Raw genomic sequence first — 18,653 nt, 5'->3', positions numbered from 1 at the left:
AGTGTCCAGATAGACTCCAGAGTTCCCAAGTTGTCACTTTAGACAGTTTCTGCCAGTACAATTGTTGTCTACATGGCGAGATAGATTCCTGGAGCTCTCTACTCTGCCATCTTTCCTGATGTCAACCCAGTCAGTTGTTTTTTGAAAGTCCCTCAAATTTGAGTTCCTCTAATATATTCTTATCATTAGACTGAGGTTATGCACTATTGAGAAGGAGACCACAGAGGTGATATGTCTTCCTCAGTGCATCATATCAGGAGATACTTGATGTCAACATGTACTATTGGTGATGTTAACCTTGGTCACTTCCCGAAGATGGGGTCTGCTAAAATTACACTGTAAACTTACTATTTCCTCCTTTATGATTACTAAATATTTTGAGACTACGCAAATATCCTGTTTCCATTTAAATTTTCACTCACTTACTTTAGCGTCTACCAGCAGATCTTGCCCATGGGGAATTATTACTGTGGTGTTCTGATGATGACTTTTCTATTTCCCTCATTCCATCTACGCTTATTAATCGGAATTCTTCAGTGAGGATGAGGTGTTGCTTCCTCTGAATTTCTTCACGTATTCAGCTATTTATTTATTTATATCACTATGGCCTCATGGATATTTATTTTATAATCCAATATTATGATTATTTATTGTGTTGTTCAAGTTGTTCCAACTCTGGCCTTTGTGAGGTCTCATAGTTTGGCTCCTTACTTTCTGGAACCACAAGATGCTCCAGATTCATATTGTACTTTCTCAACTCACAGTGTGGAATAAAGTGGTTATCCAAGGAACACTGGTTCCTTTTATTGGAGAATAGTGTTTATGAAACAAGAGCTGAGTGCTAAGTGTGCTCATTGCTTCTGGAGTATTGCTGCTTCCAACCCAATGCATTGGTTTTTGTTTGTTTGTTTGTTTAGATTTTATTTTTTCCTTTTTCTCCCCAAAGCCCCCCGGTACATAGTTGCATATTCTTCGTTGTGGGTCCTTCTAGTTGTGGCATGTGGGACGCTGCCTCAGCGTGGTTTGATGAGCAGTGCCATGTCCGCGCCCAGGATTCGAACCAAAGAAACACTGGGCCGCCTGCAGTGGAGCGCGTGAACTTAACCACTCAACCACGGGGCCAGTCCCCCAACTCATTGTTTTTTCATGTTAAGAAAAAATCTGGCATTCCTGGGACCAATCCTACTTGATCAGGCGATAGTATTCTTTGTTTAAACTGCTGGACTTAATTTGCTAATATTTTATGAAAAATTTTTGTGCCTACATTCATATAAGATATTTTTCTGTAGCATTCTGTTTTTTTTTCAATTTCTTTGTCTGATTTTAGTATCAGGATAAGTTGGGAAATACATACACTTGTTCTAATTTCTGAAAGAATTTGTTTGTAATTAGTAATTATTCATTAAATGATAAAAACCCTTGACAGACATCATGCTAGAAGGAAATTTATGGCCCTCTTTTGCATGGCCTTTTATTGATATTTTCCACTTTACTCATATGTAACTTAATGAAGTTTTGCTGTGTATTATTGGACAGTTTTTTATTTAAGCAAATGCAAAAAAGTCAGGAAAAAAATTCCATCTTATATAAGTGAGTTAGTTTAAAAATTAGTTGTGTTCTATTTTTAATCTATTCTTTAGACAAAATAGGGCTTATTCTTAGATTCATCCTTACAATACTTCTTCATTCTAAAACTCCTAATTTCCCCAAATGTATCACTTTACCTATATATTTCAATAGCTTTCATATCTTCATCATCAAATTCATCTTCAGCTTCCTTCAACTGTGCAAGAGTCATCTTTTCATATGGTTTAACTAAAACAAAATAAATCATAGATAATTGAATTGTTTAAAAATTATTTTTACTTTATAGTCACATGTCTAAAAAAACCAATATATTAGATAAATGGAGATCAAGAATATCCTTTTTTTTCCTCCCCAAAGCCCCAGAACATAGTTGTATATCCTAGTTGAAGTTGTTCTAGTTCTTCTATGTGAGACGCTGCCATGGCTTGGCAACTGACAGATGAGTGTTGTGGTTCTGTGCCTGGGAAGTGAACCCAGGCTGCTGAAGCAGAACACGCCAAACTTTAACAACTAGGCTATCAGGGCTGGCTCAAGAATATCTTTAAGGTTGCAGTTTCTCCAGTATATAAACCTATTTTGTGGCCTGATCTGATATGCTTCAGGTTTGTTAAAAACGTTGTTACTCCCTCGGAGTTCACAGAATTACCAGGCTCCACTAAAAGTAGATGTGAAAATCAATTAGACCCCATAAATCTAGATTTTCCAAGTACCTCAAAATCTTGACAAATAATACATACTATATAGAATGATCAAAATAGAAGGTAATCACAAGGTAGAGAAGAAAAGCTCACTAGGTTAGATACCAGGACATTTCAGCTCTGTTATTAACTAGTATGTGACTTTCAACACACAAATTAGGAATTTTAGGTGTCAGCATGCTAATTTCAAAAGTATGGTGGGATTTATATTAAATGATTTCTAACGTCCTCTCTCCCTCTAAGTTCATGAAATACACTATCACTATTATAACTGTATTATCCCCTTCATCCAGCCCACCAAGCGCACAACTGTACCCATTGCTTCTTTCTGTAAACGTAAAACCATTTCTTCAATTTCATCTTTTGGCTCTTCTTTTGGAGGAAGAATGCCAAAATTTCTTAAAATTTCATTCCATTCTGTATCTTCATTTGGATCCTATATAAAAAATAGAAAATCTATTAACATAGTAGTACATTTTATCATGTATGCGTAAAATTGATACATAGCATTTCTAACTATGCAATTATTCATGAACTCTATAGATTAGTTTCAAAGAATACAACAAAGTGGTCTACTTTTCCCCTATTTCCCAGCACTAACAGGACTACATACTTTGATAAACAGGATACACCCTCTACCCTCAAAGTTACACTGAGATGTTTAATAAAAATCAATTTAGAACACATATATCAAATATTAATGAAATAAACTCGTAAGTCACGGAAAATTCCCTGATGACCAGAGTAGACAAAACCAATTCACACCATGCACAAATACTGTTTCGTTGTTTTTCTACATAAGTATCCAAGACCTCCAGGTGAGCTTGCTTCTTTTCCAGCTATTTAGCTTCATAGGACTCCTGCTCCCAGGTTAAATCTTAGAAGAAGTTAGGAATCTTTCCATAGTTCAATTTCTATCTAATCATAATTTCTTTCTATGAAAGTTAACCTTGTTTTCCTTGTTACTTAGACTTTGATATTTTAGTATCTGCTTTTCCAGAAGTTGTCTGTCATATATTAACTATTGTCTTTCTAACCTGCTATCCACTTTCTCCGATGTTTCCAGAGGAAGGGAAAACTTAATTGCATACGTGAGTGGATACTGTGGCAAACAAAGTATAAGATGGCCTTGAATGATCTGCACTTTCTGGTGTTCACATCCATTCTTAATCCCCTCTCCTTGTTTATGAGTGGGAACTATGATATGCCTCTAGCCAACAGAATATGGCAAATGGGAAGGAATGTAATTTCTGTGATTACATTCTGTACGTTTGTAACTTCCATCTTGCCAGCACTCTCTCTCATTTGTAGGCATTGATGAAGCAAGCTGCCATATTCTGAGGTGCTGTATGGAAAGAACTACATGACAAGGAAAATGTAGCCAACAATCAGCCAGGAAATGAAGTCCTCAGTCAAACAGCCCTAAAAGAACTGAATTCCGCCCCCGACCATGTAAGTGAAATTAGAAGTGCATCCTTCCTTTGTTGTGCCTTCATATGAGACCTCAACTCTGGCTGACACTTTGCTTGCAACCTTGTGGGAGACTCTGAAGCAGAGGGCCCAGCTAAGCAATGCCTGGATCCTTGATCCATAAAAACTCTGAGATAATAAATGTGTTGTTTTAAGACACCAAGTTTGTGGTAATTTCTCAGGCAACAACGGATAACTAATGTAAGTATCATCTTTTTTTTTTTTTTTGAGGAAGATTAGCCCTGAGCTAACTACTGCCAATCCTCCTCTTTTTGCTGAGGAAGACTGGCCCTGAGCTAACATCCATGCCCATCTTCCTCTACTTTATATGTGGGACGCCTACTACAGCATGGCTTTTGCCAAGCAGTGCCATGTTCACACCCGGGATCTGAACCAGTGAACCCCGGGCTGCCGAGAAGCGGAACATGCAAACTTAACCACTGAGCCACCTGGCCGGCCCAAGTATCATCTTATTTATCCTCTTCATTCTATTATTTGGCAAAGTTTTGTTTTTCTATCCACACCTAGTTTTTTACTGGTCTCTCTATCCATGAGATCTTCCAGTCCCCATTTTTTCTATATGTCTTATAACAATTTAAAAAACTATCATCAGCAGGAGTTCTGCACTTGATAATGGCAGACTAGATAATTTGGATCAAGCCTCCTGCTGAGAACAGCTAGTAAAACTGAAGGAAATGGATGAAAATAAATTTAAAGGAAGTGGAGAATCAATAAGGCAGTGAAGAGAATCATGGGGAGAAGATCCTGGATGAAAAGGAGAACCAAAGAGAGGAGCATTTGGGGCCGTCCCCCTTGGATCAACTGCCAACTCTGGAAGAGGTCAAGAGGCTGAGAAATTGAATAAAAGTCCACAAATTTGAGCACAGTGACCAAAGACAGAAATCAATAAGAAAACAGTAACTAGGAGATCATCATATATTTGGGAATTAAGAAAAAATTTTCTAGGGCCAGCCTCGGTGGCCTAGTGGTTAAGTTCGGTGTGCTCTGCTTTGGTGGCCCAGGTGTAGTTCCCAGGTGCAGACCTACACCACTCGTCAGCAGCCATGCTGTGGTGGTGACCCACATACACAAAGAGGAAGATGGCCAATGGACGTTAGCTCAGGGCAAATCTTCCTCAGCAAAAACAAAACAAACACACAAAAAAAGAAAAGAAAAAATTTTCTGAATAATCCATGGGTCAAAGAAGAAATCATAATGGGAATTAAAAAGCATTAGGAATTGAATGACAGCAATAAAGCCACATATCAAAAATACGTGAGCTGCGACTAAAGCAGTTCATAAAAGGAATTTTATAATGCTAATTTAACATATTAGAAAATGAAGAACAGTTAAAAATTAAGATACAAGCATCCAACCTAAAAAGTTGGAAAAAGAATATCAAAATAAATCAAAGGTAGAAGTAAGGAAATAATAAAGGTGAAAGTAGAAACTCATGAAATGAAAAATAAATATATAACAGAGAGGTTTAACAAGGCCACAAATTGGTTCTTAGAGAAGACTAATAAAATTGGTGAACACTTGCCAAGAATGACCAAAAAAGAGTGAGAAGGCACAAATAACCAATATTAGAAATGAAAAAGAGGAGCTCCTGATAAGTAATACAAACATTTAAAAAGAGGATCCTCTCTATTGTATTTTGCTCATTTTTTTTCTACTTTAAGTTGGAAGCTTAGATCATTGACTATAAACCTTTCTTCTCTAATATAACCACTTAAAGCTATAAATTTCCCTTTAACAAATTCTTTAGCAGCATCCTACAAATTTTGGTGTGCTGTATTTTTATTATCATTCAATTCAAAATATTTCTAATCTCACTTGTAATTTTTTTTTTCTTTTTGGTGAGGAAGATTGGCCCTGAGCTCACATCTGTTGCCAATCTTCCTTTTTTCGCCTGAGGAAAATTGTCCCTGAGCTAACATCTGTGCCAACTTTCCTGTTTCGTACGTGGGATGCCACCACAGCATGACTGGATGAGTGGCGTATTGGTCTGCACCTGGGATCCAAACCTGAGACCCCTGGGCTGCCAAAGTGGAGCATGTACACTTAACCACTACTCTACTGGGCCACCCTCTCACTTGTAATTTTTTACTGACATTTTTATTACTTGGAAGGATGCTGTTTAATTTTCAAATAATTTGGGCTTTCTAGATATCTTATTAATAATTTCTAATTTAATTCTGCTTGGTCAGAAACATACTTTTTAAAAATTTCAATTTTTTGAAATGTATTGACTTGTTTTATGACCCAGCATATGGTTTATCTTATTGACTGTCCCATGTGTGCTTGAAAAGAATGCGTATTCTGCCACTGATGGGTATATTTCTGTACAAATCAATGGACGGTTAACAGATTTGTTCAGATCTCCTATTGTGTTAGTGATTTTTGTACCTAGTTTTTCTACCAATTACTAGGAGAAGGGGTGTTAAAATCTCAAATTATCATTGTGGATTTGTCTATTTCTCCCTTGAATTCTGTCAGTTTTTGCTTTATGTGCTTGAAGCTTATTATGAAAATACATGAATACACAAATACAGCTATATTTGTGATAGATACCTTCCTGATGAATTTCTCTGTCATTATAAAACGTTCCTTTTTATTTCTAGTAGTAATCCTCAACTTGATGTGTTTTGTTTGATACTAATACAGTTTCTCTAGCTTACTCCTAACTACAGTTTAAATAGCATGTCTTTTTTAATCCTTTTACTGTGTCTTTGTATTTAAAGTGTCTCTTTTATCAATATTTTGTTGTGTCTTGCTTTTTTAATCTATTCTGACAATCTCTACTTTTTAATTGAAGTGTTTAGTCCATTTGCATTTAATGTAATTGTTAATATTAGATTTAGAGCTACTATTTTCCTGTTTTCTATTAGTCTCATTTACTTTTTTCTCTGTTCCTTTCTTGCCTTCTTTTGATAAACTAAATATTTTTTAGAAGTCCGTTTTTTGCAACTGGCTTTTTAGGTATATACCTTTGCATTATTGTTTTAATAATTGCTCTAGAAATTATAGTGGGTTCTTTAATTAATTACAGTCTACTTAGAATTAATATTGTTCTACTTTACATAAAATATGGGAACCTTGCCTAGAATAGTTCCATTTACCACTATCCCATCCTTTGCCTTATTGCTGTTATATGTATTAACATCCACATATATTTAAATACCCGTAATAGAGTGTTACAATTTCTGCTTAAGCAATTATGTTTTAAAGGAAATTAAGAGATAAAGCATATTTAGTGTTTAGTATTTACCCACATATTTACCATTTATGGTGCTCTTCACTCCTTACTTTAGATCATTTTCTACCTGGTCTCATTTCCCTTCAGCCTGAAGAAACTCCCTTTAGCATTTTTGCTGACAACTAATTCTCTCAGTTTTCATATTTCTGAAAATGCCTATTTTCCCCCCCAGTTTTTTGATGGTTAGTTTAGCTGGATATAGAATGTTCATTTGACAGTTTTCCCCTCCAGCATTTAAAGAATTTTAAAGGCCTCCTGGACTCCATTATTTCTGATGAGAAGTCAGCTATCAATCGTATTACTGTTCTCATGTATGTACATAATATACACATCTTAATATCACATCTTTTCTCTGGATGTTTTCAAAATTTTATCTTTGGATTTCAGCAGTTTGTCTATGTGTGCTTGGTGTGGTTTTATTTATATTTATCCTGTTTGGGGTTCCCTGAACTTCTTAGATCTTAGTTTATGTCTTCCCTCAAAATTTGGACAATTTTGTGCACTATTTCTTTAAAATTTTTCTGTCCCCATCCTTCCTCTCCTTCTAGGATTCCAGTTACCACGTGTTGCATGTGTGTTAACCATCTATTCCAGTTACATGGATGTTAACCCATTTAATAATGTCCCCTCAGTTCCCTGAATCTCTATTCATTTTTCTTTAATGTTTTTCCTCTGTTCTTCAAATTGGACACTTTCTACTGAGGTATCTTCAAATTCCCTGACTCTTCTGCCATCTCCAATCTGCTGTCAAGCCTGTTCAGTGAATTTTTAAATTTTTTTATTTGCTGATCTTTTTGGTTGTAGGATTTCCATTTGATTATTACCATTTCTATTTCTCTGCTAAGATTTCCCCATCTGTTAGCTCATTTTCCTTTAAGTCCTTGAATGTATTTATAATAGCTGCTTTAAATTCTTTGTTTGCTAGTGTCAACATCTGGATAATCTTAGAATCAGTTTCAACTGACTGCTTTGCTTTTGAATATGGGTCACATTTTCATGTGTTGTCTCTTTTTTTCTCTTTGTCTAATTTTTTTATTGTATACTAGATATTGAGGATGATACATCATAGAGATTCATGATTCTATATGTTCCTCTGGAGTGTGTTGACTTTTATACTTGTAGGCAGTTAACTTGGCTAGGTTCAAACACCAAACTATTATTATTGAAACGGGAAGCAGCTGAAACCTCAGGTCAGCTCAGTTCTTTCACCTTCCAGTGGCTGCTTTCTACCAGGCTCCTTGGAGTCTCCTATATACATATGCAGTTTAGCTGACAATTAAGGATTTGAGTGGATTTTATAAGTAGAATTTAAGGATCATCCCTTCTGCATGACTTTCCTTTCTGAGACTTCCCCACAATTCTCCCACAACTCTACTAGGCCAGAACTTTGCCCTCCAATATCTCTATCTATTAGCACATGGTTTTCTGCCACCTTGCACCATGTGATTGTGAAACGCCCTCAGGCACTCGACTGCATCTAATCTTCCTTTTAACCTATTGTGATGGTTTTAAAATATGTTCACAAATTCTTTCACCCTCCTCTTTTGAGAGGTGAAGCTTAGTCTTCCTCTCATTGAGTATAGACTGGACCCAGTGTCTCACTTCTAATAAACTGAAAATGTGATGGAAGTGACACTGTGATTTCTGAGACTAAGTCATAAAAGGCACTGCTGCTGTTTCTTCCTCTTACTCTCTCTCATCACTTACTCTGAGGGAAACCAGTTGCCACGTTGTTAGGACACTCAAGCCTATGTTAGTCTGCTGAGGCTGCCATAACAGAATATCACAGACTGCGTGGCTTAAACAGAAATTTGTCTTCTCACCGTTCTGGAGGCTGGAAGTCCAAGCTCAAGGTGCCAGCAGGGCTTGTTTCTGGTGAGACCTCTTTTCCTGGGTTGCAAGTGGCCACCTTCTTGCTATGTCCTCATATGGCCTTTCCTCTGTGCATGTGCAGAGAAAGAGCATGCTCCAATGTCTCTTCCTCTTCTTATAAGGACATCAGACCAATCAGATTAGGATCCCACCCTTATGACCTCATTTAACCTTAATTATCTTCTCAAATGTCCTATATCCAAATATAGCCACATTTGGGGGGAGGGGGACCAAAATTCATTCCATAATACAGCCCTATTGAAAAGTCCAAGTGGTGGTAAACTGAAGCCTCTTGCCAACAGTCATGTGAGTGAGCCATGTTGGAAGTAAATCCTGCAGCCCCAGCTGATGCCTTGATTGTAATCTCATTAGAGACCCTGAACCAGAACCACCTGGCTAAGCCTCTCACAAATTCCTGACCCCAGAAACTATGAGATGATAAATATTTGTTGTATTAAGCTACTAAATTTTAGGATATTTAGTTACATAGCAATAAACAACTAATATACCTATCCATTCAAGGTGTTTTCTTTCTTTTAGGAAGTTTTATTAAAAAAAATAATCAGAGATATAGAAAAATATTTCCCTTCAAAGATGTTCAGTGCAGCAGTATTCATAATAGCAAAATTTAGAAACAATTTTAGTTTCAACAAAGGAATTAGAAGTCCATTCAGTTTGCTATTTCAGTGTTTATAGTTTCCATTTCTAGAAGTTCCTTTCCATTTTTTATCTGTTCATTCTTGATGGTTTCCTATATAAATTCATCTTTGTAATGTCATTTCTATTTCTTTGAACACTTCATAACAGGTATTTTTATATTCTGTATTTGTTAATCGCAAGTTACGCAATTCTTAGGAATTGAAATCTGTTGTTTCTTGCTTTTGTTTAACGTTCAGAGTAGTCCTCTTGTGTAATCCTTTTAAGATCCTATTTCTTTTAAAATGTGAGAGTTTTCTGGGTCAAGCAGGGAGAATTTCCTCCAAAAAGGGTTTGCCTCTGCTATCAGCCAGGAGTACTATTTCTCGGTCACCAAACCTCTTAAGCCTCCCTAGAGGAATTTTGCTTATAGAGAAAGTTTCACCCTCAACTTCTACTCCTTAATACATTTCCAGAGGTCAATGTATTGCTTAGTATTTAGGCCTCAGGGAACCCTTCCTTGCTGCCTGCATGTCTGAAAGGTCTCTCCACCTCCTCAACTCTTTGCTGCTCCAGCCACGAGTCCTGCTTCCGTTCATCTGATCTTAGTGATCCCTTACTCTGACCCTGGATGTTCCCAACCAGACCATGATCAGTCTTCCACTCTGGGCTCAATTCTTATTTGTTTGTTTGGAGTTGGGGTGGGGGTGCTCCCAAAGACCTCTGTGAAACCAGCAAGGCTCCACAGAAGGTGTTTGATTTTTTTTTTTTTGGATTGTGAGTATTTGTTGTAGATTATGACAGTTCCTCAAAGCTCACAATTATTTGTAACTCAGAAGCAAAACTTCCTTTTCTCTTTTGTGGTTTATCCATCCATTTATGTTCAACTGTCTGTATCTACATGTTTTAGACATATCTTATAAATAGCATATAGTTAGAGGGGTTTTTGTTTGTTTTTAATCCAGTCTAAAAGTCTTTGTCTTTTAACTAGAGCATATAGTCCGTTTGCATTCTATGTAAATACTGACATATTAGATTTAATTCTACCATTTTTATTTTGTGCTCTCTGTACGTCCTGCCTATTTTATGTTTATAATACATCAACTCCATTTACCCCGTTTCCAACTATATGTTACTATCTTTGTCAGTTCAGGATGCTGTAACAAATTACCACTGACTGGGTGGCTTAAAAAACCAGAAATTTATTTCCACGGTTCTGGAAGCTGGAAGAGTGAGATCAGGGTGTCAGCATGGTTGAGTCCCAGGGAGAAGCCTCTTCTAAGTTGCAAATGGCCGCCTTCTGCTTGTAGCATTACATGGCTGAAGGAGAGTGAGCTAGCTTTCTGGCCTCTTCTTAAAAGAGCACTAATCCCATTCATGAGGGCTCCACCCTCATGAGTTCATCACCTCCCAAAGACCCAACCTCCAAATACCATCACATTGGGAATCAGATTTCAACATACGAATTTGGGGGGGAAACAAATATTCAGACCATAACAGTCACCCTTATGTAACTCATATTTTATTTCTATATTTTTTCTTAACCCAGCAATACATTATCATTATGAATATTGTTATTATATTTAGTCAATGTTTCTTTAGATTTACTCATATTATTTGCCACTTTCTTCTTCATTCCTTATTGAATCTCAGATTTTCCATGTGGAAACAATCTTTCAGCCTGGAGTACAACCTTGAGAATTCTGCTTAGTCAGGACCTGCTAGGGCATTATTCTCTCAATTACCTTAAGCATGTTTTTATTTTGCTCTCTTTATAAAAATAATTTTTCTGAGTATAGCTTTTTTCTTTCAACACATTGATTATATTGTTTCACTACCTTTTGGATCCACTGTTAATGTTGAGAAATCAGCTGTCAACCTCTTAGACTTTTGAAGATAATCAGTCTTTTGCCTAGCTGTATTTGAGATTTTTCTCTGCAGCTTTCTGAAGTTTTGCCATGATGTATTTAGCTGCGTGTTTCTTTTCATTTATCCTGTGTGGATTCACTGGGCTTTTAGAAACTGTAAAATGGTACCTTTCAACAGTTCTGGAAAATTCACAGCAATTATCTCTTCAAATATCCCTTTATCTCTTTCTCTTTCACCTCTGCATCTGAGATGCCAACTTAAAATGCTAGATTTCTCCTTACTCTTTTTGGTATTTTTCCATATTTCCATACTGATTTACCTGATAAACCTATCCATTGATATTTTTGGTTTCTTTTATTGCAGTTTTTCATTTCAAGAAGTTCTATTTAGCTCTTTATCAAAAAATTTTATTGTGATACAAAGAACTCACACAACTCAACAATAAAAAATCAAACAACCCAATTACAAAATGGGCAGGGGACATGAACAGACATTTCTCCAAAGAAGATATACGGATGGCCAATAGACACATGAAAAGATGCTCATCATCACTAATCATCAGGGAAATGCAAATCAAAACTACACTAAGATATCACCTTACACCTGTTAGAATGGCAAAAATATCCAAAACCAAGAGTGACAAATGTTGGAGAGGCTGTGGAGAAAAGGGAACCCTCATACACTGTTGGTGGGAATGTAAATTGGTGCAGCCACTATGGAAAACAGTATGGAGACTCCTCAAAAAGTTAGGAATAGAAATACCTTATGACCCAGCCATCCCACTACTGGGTATCTATCCTAAGAACCTGAAATCAGCAGTTCCAAAAGTTCCATGCACCCCTATGTTCATCGCAGCATTATTCACAATAGCCAAGTCATGGAACCAACCTAAGTGCCCAGCAACTGATGATTGGATAAAGAAGATGTGGTATATATATACAACGGAATATTACTCAGCCATAAAAAAGGACAAAGTCGTCCCATTCACAACAACATGGATAGACCTTGAGGGGATTATGTTGAGTGAAATAAGCCAGACAGAGAAAGACGAACTCTGTATGACTCCACTCATAGGTGGTAGTTAACATATGGACAAAGAGAACTGATCGGTGGCTGCCAGGGGAATGGGGGGTGGGGGGAGGGCACTAGGGGTGAAGTGGTGTACCTACAACATGACTAATAATGATGTACAACTGTAATTTCACAAGGATGTTAACTTTCATAACCTTAATAAAAAAAGAAAAAAAATTTTATTGTGGTAAAATAATATAAAATTTACCACTTTAACCATTTTTAAGTGTCCAGTCTAGTGGCATTAAGTACATTCACACTGTGGTGCAACCATCACCACCATCCATCTCCAGAACTTTTTATCATCTCAAACTGAAATTCTGTCTCTATTAAACAATAACTCCTCATTCTCAAGCTGCACCCCTAGCCTTGGTATCCACTATTTTACTTTCTGTCTCTATGTATTTGACAATTCTAGCTACCTCATGTGAGTAGAATCATACAATATTTGTCCTTTTGTGACTGCTTTATTTCACTTGGCATAATGTTTTCAAAGATCATCCATGTTGAAGCATGGATTAGAACTTCCTTCCATTTTAAAGCTGAATAATGTTCCATTGTAAGTATATGCCATGGTTTGTTTGTCCATTCACCCACTGTTGGACATTCAACCACTGTGGGTTGTTTCCACCTTCTGACTGATGTGAATAACGCTGCTGTGAACATATGTGTACAGGGGCTGGCCCTATGGCCGAGTGGTTAAGTTTGCATGCTCTGCTTCAGTGGCCCAGGGTTTGCCAGTTTGGATCCTGGGCACAGACCTATACACCACTCATCAAGATATGCTGTGGTGGCATCTCACATGGAGGAACTGGAATGACTTACAACGAGGATACACAACTATGTACTGGGCCTTAGGGGGAGAAAAAAAAGAGGAAGATTGGCAATAGATGTTAGCTCAGGGCCGATCTTCCTCACACACACAAAAATAAGTATACAAATATCTGTTTGAGTCCCTGCTTTCAATTCTTTTGAGTATATACCTAGGAGGGGAATTGATAGATCATATGATAATTCTATATGTAACTTTTTGAGGAACTGCCCTAATGTTTCCCACAACAGTTGCACCATTTTACATTCCCACCAATGCACAAAAATTCCAATTTCTCCTCATCTTCACCAACACTTGTCATTTTCTGTTTTTGATAATAGTTATCATAATCAGTGTGGTCTCTCATTGTGATCTTGATTTATATTTCTGTAATGATTGATGATATTGAGCATCTTTTTTTGTGCTTATTGGCCATTTGTATATCTTCTTTGGAGAGATGTCTATTCAAGTTCTTTGCCCATTTTTTTAGAGTGGTTTTAGGTTCACAGCAAAATTGAGGGGAGGGTACAGAGATGTCCCATATACCCCTGTCCTCATACATGAATAGCTTCCCCCATTATCAACATCACCCATCAGAGTGATACCTTTGTTTAAAGCAAACTCCTCATTTAAAGCCAAAACAAAACAACAATGCAAAATTTTTTTATTAAGACTTTATTGTTTTAAGCAGTTTTAGGTTCCCAGCAAAACTGAGGGGAAGATACATAGATTTCCAATATGCCACCTGCCCCCACACATGCATAGCCTCCCCCATTTTCAACATCTCCCACCAGAATGACATGTTACAAGTGATGAACGTACACTGACATATCATAATCATCCAAAGTCCATAGTGTGTAGTATGGTTAACTCTTGATGCACATTTTACCAGTTGAATAAAATGCATCATGGCATGTATCCATCATTATGATATCACACAGAGTATTTTCACTGCCCTGGAAAAGCTCCATGCTCTGCCAGTCAGCCCTCCCCCTGCCAACCACTGATCTTTTTACTGTCTCTTTAGTTTTGCCTTTTCCAGAATGGCATATATTTGGGATTGTACAATATGTAGTATTCTCAGATTGCCTTCCTTCACTTAGTAATATGCATTTAAGGTTCTTCCATGTCTTTTCATAGCTTGATAGTTCATTTCTTTTTTAGTGCTGAATAATATTCCATTATCTGGATGTACCAAAGTTTATTTATCCATACACCTACGGAAGGACATCTCAGTTGCTTCCAAGTTTTGGCAGTGATGGATAAAGCTGCTATAGACACCTGTGTGCAGGTTTTTCTGTGGACGTCGTTTTCAACTCCTTTGGGTAAATACCAAGGAAAGCAATAGCTGGATTATATGCTAAGAGTATGTTTAGTTTTATGAGAAACTTCCAAGTTATCTTCCAAAGGTTCTGCACCATTTTGCATTCCCACTAGCAATGAATGAGAGTTCCTATTGCTCTACATCCTCTCCAGTATTTAGTGTTGTCAGTGTTCCAGATTATGGCCATTCCAAAGGCGTGTAGTGGTCTCTTGTTTTAATTTGCATTTCTCTGATGTAGATGTGAAGCATCTTTTAATATGCTTATTTTTAATTGGTTTGTTTGTCTTTTAATGTTAAATTTTAGGAGTTCTTTACATATTCTGGATATTAATCCTTTATCAAATAGGCCATCTGAAAATGTTTTCTCCCATTCTGTGGTTTGCATTTTCACTCTATTGATAGTGACCTTCGATGCACAAAAGTTTTAAATTTTGATAAAGTCCGATTTATCTATTTTTTTCTCTTGTTGCCTGTGTTTTTGGTGTCATATTCAAGAAATCATTGCCAATCGAGTGTCATGACAATTTCCCCCTATGTTTTCTTCTAAGTGTTTTATAGTTTTAGTTCTTCTAGGTCTTTGATCCTTTTTCAGTTAATTTTTGTTTACCTTTGGAGTTAGGAGTCCAACTTCATTCTTTTGCATGCGGATACCCAGTTTTCCCAAAACCATTTTCAAAAAGACTATCCTTTCACTTAAACAGTCTTAGCACCCTTACTGAAAGTCATTTGACCATATGACTGTTTCTTTCTGGGCTCTCCATTCTATTTCATTGGGCCGTCTGTCTGTCAGCACCACACTGTTTTGATTACTGCAGCTTTGTGGTATATTTTGAAATCGGAAAGTTTGGGTCCTCTAACTTTGTTCATCTTTTTCAAGACAGTTTTGGCTAATTGGGGTCTCAAGACTTCATATGAATTTTAGGATGAGTTTTTCTATTTTTACAGAAAATGTCACTGGGATTTTGATAGAGATTACATTAAATCTGTAGATTGCTTTGGGAAATATTGACATCTTAACAATAATAAGTCTTCCAATCCATGAATGTGGGATATTTTACACCTGTTTATGTCTTCTTTAATTTCTTTCAGCAATGTTTTGTAGTTTTCAGTGTACAAGTCTTTTGCCTCCTTGGTTATATTTATTCCTAAGTATTTTATTCCTTTTGATGTTATTATATATGGAATTGTTTTCTTAATTTCCTTTTGGATTATTTATTGTAATGTATAGAAATGTCTTCATTAAATTTTTAAGGTCACTTTTTATAGTCTCCTACTCCCTGCAGATAATTTCAATCTGGTCTTTTATTTTTTCAAACATACTAAGTGTAGTTATTTTATGACCAGTTTCTGATCATTCTGATAACTGAAGTCTCTGCACGTCTGTTTTTGTTGGTTCATGCTCATGGCCCTCTGTATCCTTGTGTGCTTGGTTACTTTTGACTGCTTTCTGCTTGCTGTCCTTGAGAACTTATCTGTGGGAATTCTTTGAAGCCTAAAATAAAATTGTCCTCCTCCAAGGAGGATTTGTTATTTCTTCCAGGCATTTATGGGCACCATGGTATATAACTAATTTATGTCAAATTCGTAGTTTGAAGTTTGCTGGACCACTCAGATAATACGCCTAGGTTGCAATCTATGTAAGAGCTGTCCTGGGCCACTACTTCTTGGGGACAGGCTTTATTACTCTTCTTTTTCTCCACTCCTCCACTAAACATCAAGACAACCTTCCCTGAATTCCCCTAGACATGAGTTTATCTCTGGTTCATACTCCTATCAGTCTCTCATCCTTTGGTGGACCACACACTCTGGTTTCTCCTCACCGGGAGAGTATACCTAGGACCAAAATGCAAATTACTAATGCCCTCAGGGTAAAAGTGGCTTTGGAGCTCTGGAAATCCATTCACCTGGTTTTCCATTTTTCCTTCAATTTTGGTCTCATAGTTACTATTATCATGTCACCTCTTTGATGCTTTTAAGGCAGAAGTTTTACACTCTAGCCAGCATTTTTACTTGTATTCAGCAGGAGAGCTGGTCCAAATAACCTAGCCCACTATTATCAGAAATTCCAGCAATTATGTTTTTTAAAAACCCTCCCTACCATCCTCTCTCTCTTTTCTCTCTCATAGTCAAACTTCTTAAAATAATTGTCTATATATGCTGTAACCACTGCCACCTCCCATTCACTCTTCAACCCACTCCAAAGGTGGCTTCTGCCTCAAATATTCCTTTCAAAACTGCTCTAGCTAAGGTCACCTATGAGCTCTATGTTGCAAATATCAATGGATAGTCATTGCATTTGATCCCTTAAGCAGAATTAGAGAGAGTTTGTCATTTTTTTCTTGTTAAAATACTCTTTCTTGATATTCATGGCAGCACATTCTTACGGTTTTATTCATATCTCTCTGACTGCTCTTCCCTAACTGATTCACTGCAATGGGATTTAACAGTAAACGCTCTATATTCTGTTCTTCCCTTCACTTTTAGAAATTATCTGAGAAATTTTACCTAACAGACATAGGCACCACAATCTATTTGTAAAAACTATTATGGTATTTATCATGCCATCAATAGTTATATCTCTTTAAAGCTGTTTCAGAACAAGTCCATAACTAAATATAAGCCTTGAGTGAGTAACTGGCTGTTGAATAAATCAATGAATAAACAAATGAGCAAATGTTAATGTGGTGTTGCCTTCACTCTCAATTATATTTTGGCCAATTTCTTGAAAAGCAGGTGCAAATCAGGGACAAATTTGCAATGTTTTTACACACTGGATAAAATGTACTTCCTAGGAACCTATTATTAACACAAAAGGTCCATCCATTAAAAATTACATGTAACTTACATTCAAAATACCCTAATAAGTTATACAGTGTATACGAATACCAAAATTAAATATGTAAAATAAGAAAAATCACAGGGGTTTTAATTTGGGAGAACTAGTGGGAAGAAGCTGTTTCTCTAAGTCGGAAAGTGATCATTTTACTTGCTAAAAAAAGAAACAAAAGGCTCTGGTTAATAAGGTAGCTTTAGACAGAGGAGCAGCCTTCAAAGGAATAAATGGAAGTCTAACAGAGCTTTTGCCATCAGGTAGGGACACTCCAGGGACAACTGGTCTTTCTCACAACAGATGCGACTACTAGGGTTTCCCTTTTGTTCTTTTTTTAAGGTAGTGGGGCAGGATACTTAAATTGAATTACACTTGCGCTAAAGTTGCTGGTCTGTTTCTTAAGTCAGAAATGGTGCAGCAATAAGATTTCCAGGATTCGGGCGTGAAACGCAACCCCGAACAACTCTGAACGCTTCCTCCGGCGACAAACCAAAGTCTTGAGCGTTGAAAAAATGGCGTTCTCCTACAGTTAATTTGGATTTCTCTCAAATCTTGACAGAGACGCACGCAAAATTTGGCTCTTACCCCGAAAAGATGTTCGAACCTAACTCCTGTGGGCCGCCCTCCCCATTCGTGCTCACCCTCGGGCCCAGCCCGGTAACCCAGCGGGGACCCCAGAGTGGCCGGCGGGCCTCGACCCCCACCTGCATGGTGTCCCGCCTCGCCCCTCACGCGCCTGCGTCGTCCGGCTCCTGGCGAGGGCCTCCCGACTCTGACCCGGCCTCCTCCAGCCGGGAAGGGAGCCTGGCCCAGCCTAGCGGTTTCCACTGCTCCCGCCGAGGGCGAGGCAGAACAAGAACCGGGCGCAGCTCTGTTGCCAGGCAACGCGGAGGCGTGGCTGTGAACACGGACGCACCAGGTCTTGGGGTATCTATCCCAAGCGGTGCCATTCCGGTTTGCCGTGTGGTACTGGTGCTGGCATTCCTCCCATCTTTCCCTCCACTATCACCAAATCAACGCGTTGTTTCCGAGCCTCTGGCACTCGTCAACCCCTGAGTCCTGTCTTCATGGAGAAATAACAAAATAGTGGGGAAAGAACCTTTCAGAGGAGGAGTTCTTAACCTGGAGCCCATAGCCTGTATTTGGATAGATTTCAGGGGATACCTAGCCCCAGCCCTCAATTCTACTCATAATTTTGTTGGATGTGTACATTTTTGGGGAAAGTT

The 18,653-nt window shown here is 37.6% G+C and overlaps 1 protein-coding gene across 3 annotated transcripts in view; it reads right to left on the bottom strand.

The window, feature by feature from the left end:
* The window catches only part of PDCL2 (phosducin like 2), a 40,667-nt gene extending 22,187 nt beyond the window's left edge, over nucleotides 1-18,480 (bottom strand). Inside the window, exons 1-4 of one of the 3 annotated variants that reach the window (XM_070614911.1) lie at nucleotides 18,132-18,294; nucleotides 8,838-8,954; nucleotides 2,601-2,721; nucleotides 1,725-1,815 (exon numbers count right to left, since the gene is read on the bottom strand). In XM_070614911.1, coding sequence (XP_070471012.1) covers nucleotides 1,725-1,815; nucleotides 2,601-2,631 — 122 coding nt within the window. In that variant the 5' untranslated portion in view covers nucleotides 2,632-2,721; nucleotides 8,838-8,954; nucleotides 18,132-18,294. Of the gene's footprint in view, nucleotides 1-1,724; nucleotides 1,816-2,600; nucleotides 2,722-8,837; nucleotides 8,955-18,012 lie in introns of all 3 variants that reach the window. The other 2 variants (XM_008536516.2, XM_070614912.1) reach the window with 2 other exon arrangements.
* Between the last annotated feature and the right edge of the window lie 173 nt (nucleotides 18,481-18,653).

The sequence above is a fragment of the Equus przewalskii genome, chromosome 3 (genome assembly GCF_037783145.1).
Source record: "Equus przewalskii isolate Varuska chromosome 3, EquPr2, whole genome shotgun sequence".
NCBI lineage: Eukaryota > Metazoa > Chordata > Mammalia > Perissodactyla > Equidae > Equus > Equus przewalskii.
Note: the sequence above shows the minus strand (reverse complement) of the source record. Positions and strands in the feature narration are given on the sequence as shown.